We start from the raw sequence: 12,513 nt of genomic DNA, 5'->3' as shown, positions 1-12,513 counted from the left end.
CCACCCGCTTATGATACAGAGATTTATTTTTCCTAAGTGCTTTTCACACTTTTTCTCAAAAAATGAGGATAGAGTAAAGAAGGAGCAACCAGAGATGCTTGTAAGTATATCATCCTTACACAGGTCTTATAGGCCCAAAGCAAAGCGTTAGGGATGGGAAATGCTGGGGATGGAAAGCAGAAACTCAGAAGTAGTTAATGTGCTTCGTAGGTTCTGAGAGCTCTCTCAGAGTAAGAGCTTCCATCAGTCAGTTGAATTAATTTTAGCTGTTCCCGTAACATTCCCTCATTGTGCTGATGAAAGGGACCAGTCTTGACATCTCCGAAGAATAAGGAGCCCTATTATATCCATCAAAGAAATACAGTAGGAAAGTAACAGAACAAACTTGTCCCTCACTTCCTTCTCTGAGTATTATTACTTGGAAGGGAAAGATACAGAAGGCATTCAGTGCAACAACTTGTGTCTAAAATTGTCAATCAATGCCAGCAACCCAAGGGTTTTGTAAGATAACCCAGAAACTGGGCTGACATCTCCATAGGCAACTCCAGGGCAAACTGCAAGCTGATATTTGGAATGGGAAAAATTAACCTGATATCCAAATAGTATCAGATTGATCCTGCTAGAGATGCTCCTGCCCTACCACAGCGTCATACCCATGTGCAGGTGATATTAACAGCATGGATGGCCTACCTTGTCCAGACAGATCCACTGTCTTTTTGTGTGCGGTTTTACCATCAAAGAGTTCCATGGTGTATTTGCCTTTGTCCTGAGGAGTTGGCTCATTGATCTGCAGCCAGATCTGCTCCCCGGTGACACCAGTCTTCACTCTGTCTGTAAACCTAATCTGGGTGTCACTGAAAAATACAAAACAATGTCACCCCTTCATTTTTACTGGAATATAAACAGGATTTGTTCCTGTTGTGTCACTCAGAACACCTGCAGTTACTAAATGATTTCCAAGGTGCAACAGTATGCCATCATATTTTGAAGCTTTTGAAGCCAATTCATTGCTAAACTGTAGACCAAAGGGACAGACTTATCATGACAGTCTTCTTCTGTTCAATTTCCAGCTCCCCTCAAAGCTTGCAGACAGGTTATGAACCTGAGTCATAGAAATATTACACAGACTTAAGACCCAGATATCTGATGGTAATACCTCAAATGTTTCTGTGTTCTCTCTAGCACAAGTTTATTTCTGCTTGAGCAAAGCAAAACTACATAGGGCTGTACCTGAAGAAAAACACTTTTGTTACAAATGGTTTTTGCCTAGTTTGAAAGTTTTCTCATGTTCTGCTATGCCTTGGCTTTTACAGTTAAATGTATCTTGACACAAATACATCTCACATGAAAAATACCAATTTTCAGCTTCTTAGCTAAGCAGTTAATTGCTCTGGAAGAGGCAGAAGATATTTGTCAAATAAGCTGCTCATTTTCTTTTTATCTTTCAATTGATAGCTTTGAATATGCTAGAGGGTCAAAGAGCAATTTGATGTGCTTCAAGATGAAATTAGCTTCTAAAAATTAAATAGAGAAAAGAGAGAGACAAGCAAGAAGTATAGAAAAAGAGAGAAAATGAAGGGAGAGAAAAAATCCAGGGCAATTCGTATTCACATCTAGTTTTGTAATGCTCGGGTCTCCTGGTTTTACCAGATCAAAATGTATGCCAAGAAAGAGGAAGACCTCAAACTGCTACCATATACACAGGAAGTGAAACAGCAAGAACATTAATAATAGATTTAAAATAAACTAAGTTGTTTACTTTTCTGAGTTTTTCAGTACAAGCTGTTTATGCTGAGTGAAAATTCAAAGCTGTCTCATGGACTTGCATACTCAACTCCCATTAATTTTATGGGGAGCTGGGTATTCAACTGCTTTGTAAGAGTCTCAGTTCTCCTGTCTGTCCTTGTTAGGCTCTGAGCGCTCACAGGAGGGCCTGTCTGGATTTTACTGCCTCAGGCACGTGTTGAATCAATCTTGTTTTGCCTCCAAAACATGAACCCATGCATGAAGAGGATGTGCCCGTTTGCCCCAGTTCCTGTGAATTATGGCTCCTAGACAAGTAGGCCTCCAGGCCAGGTATCTCTGAACCAGATGTGCAGGCCTCTAACAGAGCTTGTCAGTGCCATAGATCATACTCGTGTTGCCCCTCAAAACCAGTTCAGAGGAAGATGCAGATCCCATTCGGGAGGTGGGAAGCCCTCTGAAGCAGCACAGCCCTGACAGCAGCACATGGCGTGGGACTGTCGGTCTCACATGAAAACAGCAGGAAGGCCCCGTGCCACCAAGACCTAACTCTCCTACTGGTTCCTCGTGGGTGAAGTTCACTGAAACTAACTCACATGAGAGAAAGACCCCTGAGAGATGATGACAAGACAGCTGTGCCTAGTCTGTCTCATATACCCAGGTTCTTTCTGAGTCTATAAAAAACAAACCACACTGATATTTGCAAAGCTTTTGCATACTTACTTGTGTACCCAGCCTACTCTCAGATCCTCTACATAATAGGTGACGAAGGAGTACAGTCTGATACCCTCAGCTGTGCTCTGGATTTTCAGGTCTGTTGCAGATAAAGCTGCAAGAAGACCACATGTTTTTATGCAGCCATGCAGGCATTCATTGAGTGTCACAATGAGTCATTCATCTCAGAAGAGAATTAAAAGCTTACCAATCCTTCTGCATACTTCATTCATCAGATCTGCAAAAGCTGTGGAAACAAAATCCATAGACTAAACTCAGTGTCTGCATCTCAAGCACAGTCAATCATAGGCCAAGCACCGATTCTGAAATATTCTCCCCAGTAGGGTCCAACAAGAAATGAGACCTACCTTAAAAAGAGTATTAGAAAGCTAAGTAATGCCAAAATGTAACCTGTTATTCCACAGTTTCCAGACTTTAACCTTTATGAATACTGCTGCAGCTGAACTGTATTCTTTTTTTTTTTTTTTTTTTACCCTGTAAATGACCATATTCAGTAGGACTGCTGACCCATCTGTGTACATTGCAATGGATATGATTTTTTCCCACTTGCTTGGAACTTTAACTATAACTGAAATTTTAAAAACGCAGTGGTCACAAGGAATGGAAAAGCCTCTAAATATAGTAATGACAAAACATTTTAAAAAGTGAGATCTTTTAAAAGTATCTAGCTCTGTAATTTCTTTCTATAATTGCAGACTTAAACTACTGGTGAGCCCCTGAGGAAATGTGTTATCATTCTGCTCAGCACTAGTCATCACATTCTCGCAAAATTATACAAGATCCTCATGCAGTGAGGCATATTCAAATGCTACTTGTGCTAAACAATCTCTGCTTTTCTAATGAGATGATCTTATATACAGGAGGAACGAAACCACAGGAAGGAGACTTATGCAGTTATCTTTATTGCCTCGATCTTGCTTGCAGGCTGTCGGCTGCATGGCTTAGAGCATGCAGAAAGGGGCTCTGACCTGTGTCCGTAAGCTTGAGCTCACTGGTGTCCTTTCCTCTGTCATCCTTCAGTATGACTTCGTAAGTGCCAGTGTCTTTCTTAGAAAACTGTAAAAACAGTATTCAGAGCAGTTATGGTAGAAAAATCCAGATTTTGTGGCCCGGCCCGGCCTCATCTCATCCCATCCCAATCCCTGTCCTACAGGAGGTGCCCAATGCCCAGGGCTGGGGTTACCCTGGTGCCCCCTGTGCCCAGCTCCTGGCTGGGGTGGTGGGTCAGGACCTGGCTGGGAGGTCCTGCCCTGACAGCCCCATCATGGCCCCCATCCACCACAGGGCTTCTGCCCTTTTTCAGCCAGAGGAATGGAAAGCAAAGAGATTTAGTGGTTAATGCAGGTCACACCCTCTGTCTGCAGCAGAGCTGGGCAGGGACCACAAATCTCAAGTGTGTCTCTTGGGTGACTTTGAGAGGGCGGTCCTCTGGAAGCCCAAGTGACAAGCACTTCCTAAGTGCAAGTCACAACAGAGATGTGGTCTCATTCGGTTGTTAACTGACATGCAAAGGAAGCGACATGCTTATTATCTCTGCTGTCATCATTTCCTGAAAATCTGAGTGAGCAGTTATAGATAGAAATTTATTTTAGCTAAAATATAGACGCCTCATGAGTTTTTCCGTTTTTAAAACCCACTTCCTATTTTGATTGTTCTGTTGAAATATCAGATCATATCTTTCACTTGAATTCATAACACTGACTTCAGATTAGGGTTAGCAAAGACAGTCACTCACCTCCGATATCAGCAGAGTGCACACACCATCTTTAAAGTCATGTTCTTCGTCTACCATTATCTCCCTGTCATCTTTGTACCATACAATGTGTGTTTCCTTCTTAATATTAGCCACCTAAAATGGATGAAAACCACATTGCAATTATTCTCACATTGCAATTATAAACATGCCCAAAATCAGACAGTCCCCGAGTTCACAAGGATCCGTCATTCCTATTAAGGTCTGTTTTCCTGAATGGGTGGATGGATGGATGGATGGATGGATGGATGAATGGACGGACGGACGGATGGACGGACAGACGGATGGCAGACCTGAAGAAAAATATTTAAGCTATTTTCCAAAGTGTTTTGTGTGAAAAAAAAAAAAAACAGCAAGAGCACAGGATGATTTGTTTTACCTCTGCTTGTGATAAGGGGGGGACACAGAGGACTGAACGGCAGCCCTAGCTCACTGCAGAGACGTGACCAGAGAGCTGTCAGGGGATAACAAATTTACGGTCCAGAGGCAGGTGCTCTTTATCCCTTCAGAACAAATGTTACCTTCCTCCTACCCTGCTCCTGTGCCAGTCTCTATCTTAAATGCCTGAACTGGGAAGCTGTACGGGCACATCTAACAAGTCCCTGAATACCAGTGGTGATACACAAGAAGTGTGTTATAAAGAGTTCCCTTCTTGAATGATTTTTTGCAGATGGCCTCTCTTTCTATTTCCAGCACAGTAACCGACACATTGCTGTTTGTTCAGATACAGTATTTCTGTAAAGAAAGCAGAGTTTATTAATCATACTGCAGGAGGACAATCTATTTGTTTTTCACCACCATCTTCTCCTTCATCAGTTTTTGAGCTGCTTTTTGCTGGACAGGAAGGAGTTTTGCCCAAGTCTCTGACTATCTACAATCACTCCAGCATGATTAGCCCATGTGTTTTCAGTCTCTTCCACTACTCAATATGCAGTTGGGAATACAAAACCAAAGACTTGTCTTTAGTCCTTTTCCTCCCTCAGCATCTAAGCAGCAGTAGGACAAAGTGCTTCTCTGAACATTGCACTTAGTCTTTTCCTTGTCCCTTACCTTACATTTCAACATCACGTTACAGTCATCGGTAACTTCCCATCCCAGCTTATCCACAAAATGAGGACCTGTTTGAAATTACAGATATTTTATTTAAAAAATTACATCAGTGGTATGCAAGATACAAAAACAAAGGCTAATGTGTTTTTCTTGACAAGAATACTGTTATATTTTAAAGTGTTTTTTTGTTTTGTTTTGTTTTGTTTTTTTTTCCCATTTCTCCTTCAAAAGGCAAGCAACTACACAACAGAATAAAACCATGTATTTTAACTTAGCATATATTAATATAAACAAATTCTCATACTTAACAAACTAACACATATGTGATTCTTATGAATGTTCTTATTATCACCTTGTTTTCTGTGCCACTCTTTCCTCTGGAATTCTGCTTCATCCTGCAGCTTCTTGAATACTAGAAATTAAAACCAGCAACATATATGAGGTTAAACAACATGTGTTATTTGTGCAGTACTGTAACAGGCAGATCTCTGTCTCTTGGAGGCCAATAAGAACCCTGTGATATGGTCAAATTTTCTCTCAGCAACTTAATACTGAACATTTCCAAGGGCCAGAAGCTGATTACAGCTAACCCAACTTCCCAAGCTGCTTGCAGCCATCAGGGGTTTAACGCATCACTCTGAAGAAGTGTAATCCCCTGTCATGCAACCGCTTTCCACTCCTAGGAGGAAGACAAACAGGAGTAGTAGCAGAACTGGCAAGCAGTGGCAATGCAAAGAGGTACAGATGTGTATTCCTGGCTGAATAGACATTTTACAAGGGAAATTTTCATAGAAAATCCATAGAAGAGCAAGCCATGATAGCCTGCAATATTTTACATTTCTAAAACCTTTCCCTTTCCTCTGGGCACTTAAAAATTATCAGTTCACACACATGGTCTGTTTTATCTGAGGCAGGGAAGTGCTGTGACATGAACATTTATTAGAACTACATTGGGAAAACAGTGGGAAGTGAAAATGACAACCAACCCTGATGTAATTTTTTCCAGCCTTCTGCATAGTATAGATTAGCTTACCATCACCAATGAGCACCAGACTGGATTGATTGGTTGCTTTTCCATCCTGCAGCTGGAAAGTGTAAGTCCCTTCATCCTTGTCCTCAAGTTTATCCATAATCATTTCAACAAGGCCAGTCTTCTGGTCCACCTTCATTTTATATTTCTTCAGGAATGGAAAGTAAAGCAACAATTAACAGATATCAGAATCAGAGAGTATTTGGCAAACATTGCTTCATATCTTTAGGTGAGATTCTGTTTTCTTCAGTCAAATTCCCACTATTTCTAGCTCCAGCTCTATACATGTAACCAAATAAATAAGAAATCTGATAAGGACGGAAGCATGTGAACATCCTGTTCAATGGTGTGTGTTGTGTTCTTTTTTATTACTGAGGTTTCGATTTGCATCTCTTCAGAACACTATCATCTCTGAGACAATGTTTATATAAATTTTTGTGTAGAATGAATCATCATAGAATATCCCGAGTTGGAAGGGACCAACAAGGATCATCAAGTCCAACTCCTGGGTCCCCAAAGGACCACCCAAATATCAGACCACACTTACGAGAGCATTGTCCAAACCCCCTTGAACTGGCAGTCTCAGTGCCATGACCACTTCCCTGGGGAGTCTAGAAAAGCTCTATCCCTGCCTTCTAACTGCTATCAGTATTGCAACAAAAGCATGATACATCCTGTCTTCATAAGTAACAAGCTCTGCTACTGGAAACAACCACTTGGGAATTTTCCCTTGGTGTACGAAATTCCTCCAAACAGCAAAGTGATGTGTGAAGTGACCACAAGGGCCGTAGATAAGCCACAGATAAAAGACATAGGATGAATCTGGGTGACTGCAGTGACTCCATGAAGACCACAGGAGTTACTTACCTGTGACTACCTCACTGCAGGAACTCTTATGGTCTTCATTAGTTAACAGACCACGTGGTACTCACAAAGGTGGCAGGAAGTCATTTAATTCCACTTTATAAACTGCATCCAGTAGAATTCAGCTGGAGCTGAAAACTATGGACAAAATCTTCCTAGTGATGTTTTTGATGACGTATGTTATTTCTGACAAAAATTCACTAGCATGGAACACTATCTAGAAGCATATTGGATACACTAATACTCATTTGTTATAAACATGCAAACATCTGTAAGCAATGAAAAGCCTTACCTCTCCATTAAAAATCTCCTTATCATTAAATACAAAGTTGGCCTTTGCATTGCCAGACAGTTTTTCAGCTTGCAACCAGAACCTCACTTCTCCTTTTTCCAAAATTTCCACTGCCAGCTCAGAGACAAGTGGAACAGCTACAAAGAAGATAGACAAGAATGAAGTATATACATTGCCTGTGCCCCAACAACTATTTTCTTCTGTAAAAGCCACGTCTTTCTTTCAGCTAATGTATGCAAGGTGACTAGCTTGTGGCAGCTCTTCATATAGTTGGAATACCTCTCCACCTACATGTACACAGGGTGACAAGCGAGATTGAATCATTTGATCTTTCTATCACTAGGTCTGAACAGAGCAGAAATTATGATTTGAGTTGCACTGGGGCTCCTCCATTGTAATACAAGGCTAAAGGTAAACTGTAACCATCTCTGCAGCATGATGTGAGCCTGTATAGGGCAGACACATCTTTAATGAGTCGCTTAGCAATGTTATTGTAAGGCAGGGAATTGACTCAGTGGAAAAAAACAACAACAACAAACAAATACGAAGGCAGATCAGAAAGTCAACTGGTGGATTGCAGGTTGGGAGACTTTTATAAGTACTTTGATCTTCGCTGATTGGAAACTTTATCTCCAGAATACACAAAGTATCACAACATACCCCAAATAAATCTCCGCAGTACATTTTGTTTACGTATGAATAATGGAAATCCCCACATATAGAACAATTCCTTGTGTAAGCAGGAAAAAAAAATCCTGTAAAGAGTACTCTACTGTTGCTAACTTGTTTTGTTTTGTTTTGTTTTGTTTTTAACTTTTCCTTGTTCTTGTTAGTAAAAGTCCTCAGTGTGCCTTCACTTTAACTTCTTGTTAAGAGATTTTAATCAGCAATGTTAAATACAGGCATTTAGACTCTGATATTTGGGCACATTGCTCTTTTTTTTTTTTTTTTTTTTTTTTCATTACCATCGTTTTAGCTGTCTTAGTGGGTGCTCAAGTTTCCAAAACCTTATACTCCTAGGAGCACGTATGCTATACATGAACTCTGCCCCAACCTCCACTTTCACAGCAATGTAAAGTCTGCATTGCAAGGGTGTAACTGAGGAGAGCGTGCAAACACATTGCAAAATACTTGATTATGTGGTGTGGTGATGGGTGTCAACCTACACCTTCTCCCAGACAAATCACAGGACAGGGTTGTTTATTTAACTTCATGTGTGAAAGCCTAGCTGCAGCAGGAGAGGACTGGGGCTGGGGTAGTTTTCTGGCATCTCTCATCTTCCTGTTTTCACCACCCTAAACAACAGGACTGCCATTCCACCCTGCTGTCAATCCCAGGTAGTGGTCATGTGTGAGGAAGCCTCCTTGTGTCTTCCTTTCATAAGGGTACCTCTTCTGTGCACCTATACTTTTCCACACTTATGTACATTTTGGTGGTACAGAACATATCTTTGGTGAAAATAAAGCTTCTGGGAGGTGAGGCAACAGTCCCAGGGGGAAAAAAAAATAAAAAGAATTATGAAAAAGACATGAACATAACATGGAAGAGAAAAAAAAAATGGTTAAAAAGGAGTTCTGGAGGGAAAGAGGTACCAAAAGGGACCGGGTTATGAGCGTGCCCCAGCAGTGGAAATGGTACTTGTGAAGCTTCCTTCCCTCCTGCATTGCTTGTGAGAAACAAAAGGAATCTCAGATGCTGCATGGTTTCTCAGAACAAAGCGCCTGAAATGCTACAGGAGTCTCAGAAGCAACAGGATGAGGATGAGAATAGATATCAGCCCGCACTGCTTTTGTTTCACTGTCAGCTCCATGGCAATGTTAAACTCCCAGTTGATTTGCATGTAATTAACTATTAATATCTTAGTCTAAAATGGGAGAGAGGAAAATATCTCAGAAACTGTTCAAGAAGGGGCTGAAAGGATGTAAAAGGTTTGTATTTTGGGAAAAGGCCATTCACTCCACAGTCCAAACGAATCAGAGAGATCCATGTAAGAGTATTCCACAAGCAAAAGACTTATTTAAAAAAAAAAATCCATTTTACTAAACACCAACTGATGACTTCAGGGATTTTCCAGTCATCATGCTTACAAGGTTTTAGATCTTATTTGTATAGCATCACAAATTACCATGTGCAACTAGACTGAAGTGAGATAATCTGTGTGGGTTTTTTTTTTTTTTTTTTTTTTTTTTTTTTTTTTTTTGTGGAGTCCACAGGGCCTAGGATGGCCAAAGCAAGAAAAGCAGTTTTCTCCTTGAAACATTACAATAAATTTTGCAGTGATCTCTTTTTTTTTTTTTTTTGGTCTGTTTTTCCATGAAGTTCATACACAGCTTGGAGCATACTGAAACACAAAAACATGTTAAAAACGCAAACCCTCAGTCTGTGTGTCCTGAGCTGAGAAACTTATTTTGTGACATTAGTTATTAACACAGAGTGTGGAAGAGCACTCAGTGAAGAAGGGTTGGGGCGAGTGGCAGCAATAAGGGGTTGTGATGACTAACGCTCGCTGTGAAGACCTGATTAAGAGGAAATGTCTGGGAGGAGCAGGAGTAAAGAAGGGGGTGCTTGGGCTGTCATTAGGCTGTCAGAAGTTGGTACAATATGTTGGGAAGAGCAGAGCTGATACGGAAAAGGCAGAGAGGGAAATGAGAAAGAGAGATGATGTGGGCAGAAAGACAGGCAATGTCTGCAGCCGAGCTTTGACTGGCCTGGGAGGCACAACATGGGCTGAGCTGGCAGAGGTGCCAGCAGCACACGCACAAAGCTGAAGGTATTAAAACCAGGCAAGAACAGTAGAGTCTGGAACAGAGCACAAGAGATGGTAGTGGCAGGAGATAAGACAAGGCTTAGATCTCATCACATTGTGTGTAATAGGATTCTTTCTACAATTCAATTTATTATTTTCTTCAAGTATTCAAGTCACATTCCACTGAAAATAACAGGGTTGTACTACTGCCAGGATATCATAAAGGTATAAGAGTTCTGTGGACTTGAAAAAAATATCCTTCCAAGCAAAAAGAAAGGTGCTCTTGTTATCAAGTATTACAAAAAAAGAGGGAGGGAATGAATTTCAGCTGAAAAATTCTGTGTGTGTATATATATATAAAATTACAGCTGAATTTACTACAGTTGCATGTTCTCTTAGCCTTACTTTTAACTTCTGTTAACTTCAGCTGGGGTAAAGTTAGAGGGGCAGAGAATTTTCAAATCAGCTTAGGCATTATGAGTAAGTAAAGAAAGCTTCCTGGCAGAAGAAGTAAAGCCATTGGGATACTTATTTTCAGAGACTTAGTATATGCTTAGACCAGCAGCCTGCAAAAGAAGAGAAAGAACAAAAGCAATACACAAACGTACTGGGGAAAAAAAAAAAAAAAAAAAAAAAAAAAAAAATCTTAGATTTTCAGTTCAAAACCACTTTCACTTGAAATGCATGTAGCAGTTTCAAAATCTGATGCTGGCAGGAGCTTTGTGATACATACCCGTGCGCATGCAAATCTCTCCCCTACAGACATGCTTGATTCACTTACTTGGGAATTTGTGTTCATGGCTCAGAGCAAGCAGCCGTTTCATTTCTGCAAAAGACATGAAACAAGATAGGCGTGCATACCTTATGGATATGAGAGACACAGCAGCAGGAAAAAACAGAAGTGAAAGCAAAACAGGCATGCATAATAGACATTGTGTATCTACCTTCTTCATCAATTGTGTAGCTTGATGAAACTCCATCAGTGTCTGTAACAATACAAGAGTAAATTCCCAAGTCATCTTCTCCAAGATCCTTAAAGGTTGCTTTGGACCTTTAGAAAAAAATGAAACATTTTGATTAAAAGGTGAGATCAGTCTGAACCAAGCTCCTTCTTATAACACCAGATAAAAAAATATATATATTTTAGCTTTTGCTCTGACTAAAAGGCAAATACAGGTGTTCTGACCAATATTAACCAGGGTGAGCCCTACCACATGTGGTACAAGTGGAGACGGCACAGCCAGTACCACTGGACTAAGAGGATTCAGTTACTAAAGCAAAGAATGAAGGGAGATCCAGGAGCATCCATGAGACCATAAGAGTAAAAGTTGACCAATTGCCTCTGCTGCACAACCTCTGTACAACTTGCACAACCTCTCCAGGAAGCTGCATAAGCTCTCAGGTAGTGCCAACAGTACTGGAGCTAGCCAAAGCTAGCTCACACATGCTTAAATGCATTTGTCAGGTCTTCAGTGACTGTGGAAGGATACTGTAAGTGCAGGTTGATTCAATTTTCATATGCAATACCAAGAGTGGTATGAGCCACCCTTTCTTCCTATATGGTTTCTATAGCTGTAAGAGCACATAGCTTCATAGGCTCCACCTGTGCATTTGTTATTTTTTCCTTTCTGAAAAACGCCTGAAGAAACATATTAGGCTCCTGGAGCATTGTGGAAGTTAACAGATCAGGCTATGGTGACATGATCAAAACAGAGGCCTTCTCAGAAGATTGTGACAGTGTTACATGGTAAAAGCATTTTGCAAGCAGACAATTTTAGCTTTTGGACTTTTACAGTGACAGCAACAGGAATAATAATCACCTGTCCTGATTGGCAGGTTATAAGAGGACAGAGCACCAATTTTCTCACCCTATGCCTGAATGTAACTTAATTGCTTAATCAGGAGGCCTGACTCATCCTGTGCAAACTACAATTTCCCAATGGTCTGCACAGGGACTTCTTGGAGAACAAAATACTCATCCAGAGCCTTTTGGTAACAAAGGCAGATACAATTCTTACTGAGATCATACATCCAGAAAGATCAATTTCTGTGACCAGCCTAGGTTTATCAAACATGGGATGACTGTTACTACTGAGGGCTCTTACTTTCCGCCTTTGGTATCGATGGCCAGTCGAGAGTCGTCCTCAATTGGTTCATAATTCTTGGACCAAACAAACTTAGAGTTTGGAGACATCTGATCGCATTCAAAGTTCAAGGAAATTACTCCATTGTCATCCACATCGACCACCACTTCCTTAGTTCCTGAAAGATCAGAACAAGACAATCCCACTTTCTTAGAG

General features: G+C 40.8%; 1 protein-coding gene across 6 annotated transcripts in view; it reads right to left on the bottom strand.

The window, feature by feature from the left end:
• The window catches only part of MYOM1 (myomesin 1), a 78,233-nt gene that overhangs the window by 14,038 nt on the left and 51,682 nt on the right, over positions 1-12,513 (bottom strand). For all 6 annotated transcript variants that reach the window (XM_084510671.1, XM_084510673.1, XM_084510674.1 and 3 more), the window contains 12 exons: positions 12,319-12,475; positions 11,158-11,264; positions 10,995-11,039; positions 7,468-7,604; positions 6,315-6,459; positions 5,634-5,693; positions 5,282-5,349; positions 4,214-4,327; positions 3,447-3,534; positions 2,666-2,704; positions 2,467-2,572; positions 691-854 (listed from right to left, as the gene is read on the bottom strand). In XM_084510671.1, coding sequence (XP_084366797.1) covers positions 691-854; positions 2,467-2,572; positions 2,666-2,704; positions 3,447-3,534; positions 4,214-4,327; positions 5,282-5,349; positions 5,634-5,693; positions 6,315-6,459; positions 7,468-7,604; positions 10,995-11,039; positions 11,158-11,264; positions 12,319-12,475 — 1,230 coding nt within the window. The remainder of the gene's footprint in view (positions 1-690; positions 855-2,466; positions 2,573-2,665; positions 2,705-3,446; positions 3,535-4,213; positions 4,328-5,281; positions 5,350-5,633; positions 5,694-6,314; positions 6,460-7,467; positions 7,605-10,994; positions 11,040-11,157; positions 11,265-12,318; positions 12,476-12,513) is intronic.

The sequence above is a fragment of the Aythya ferina genome, assembly GCF_964211825.1.
Source record: "Aythya ferina genome assembly, chromosome: 2".
NCBI lineage: Eukaryota > Metazoa > Chordata > Aves > Anseriformes > Anatidae > Aythya > Aythya ferina.
This window is presented reverse-complemented; position numbering and strand designations above follow the sequence as displayed.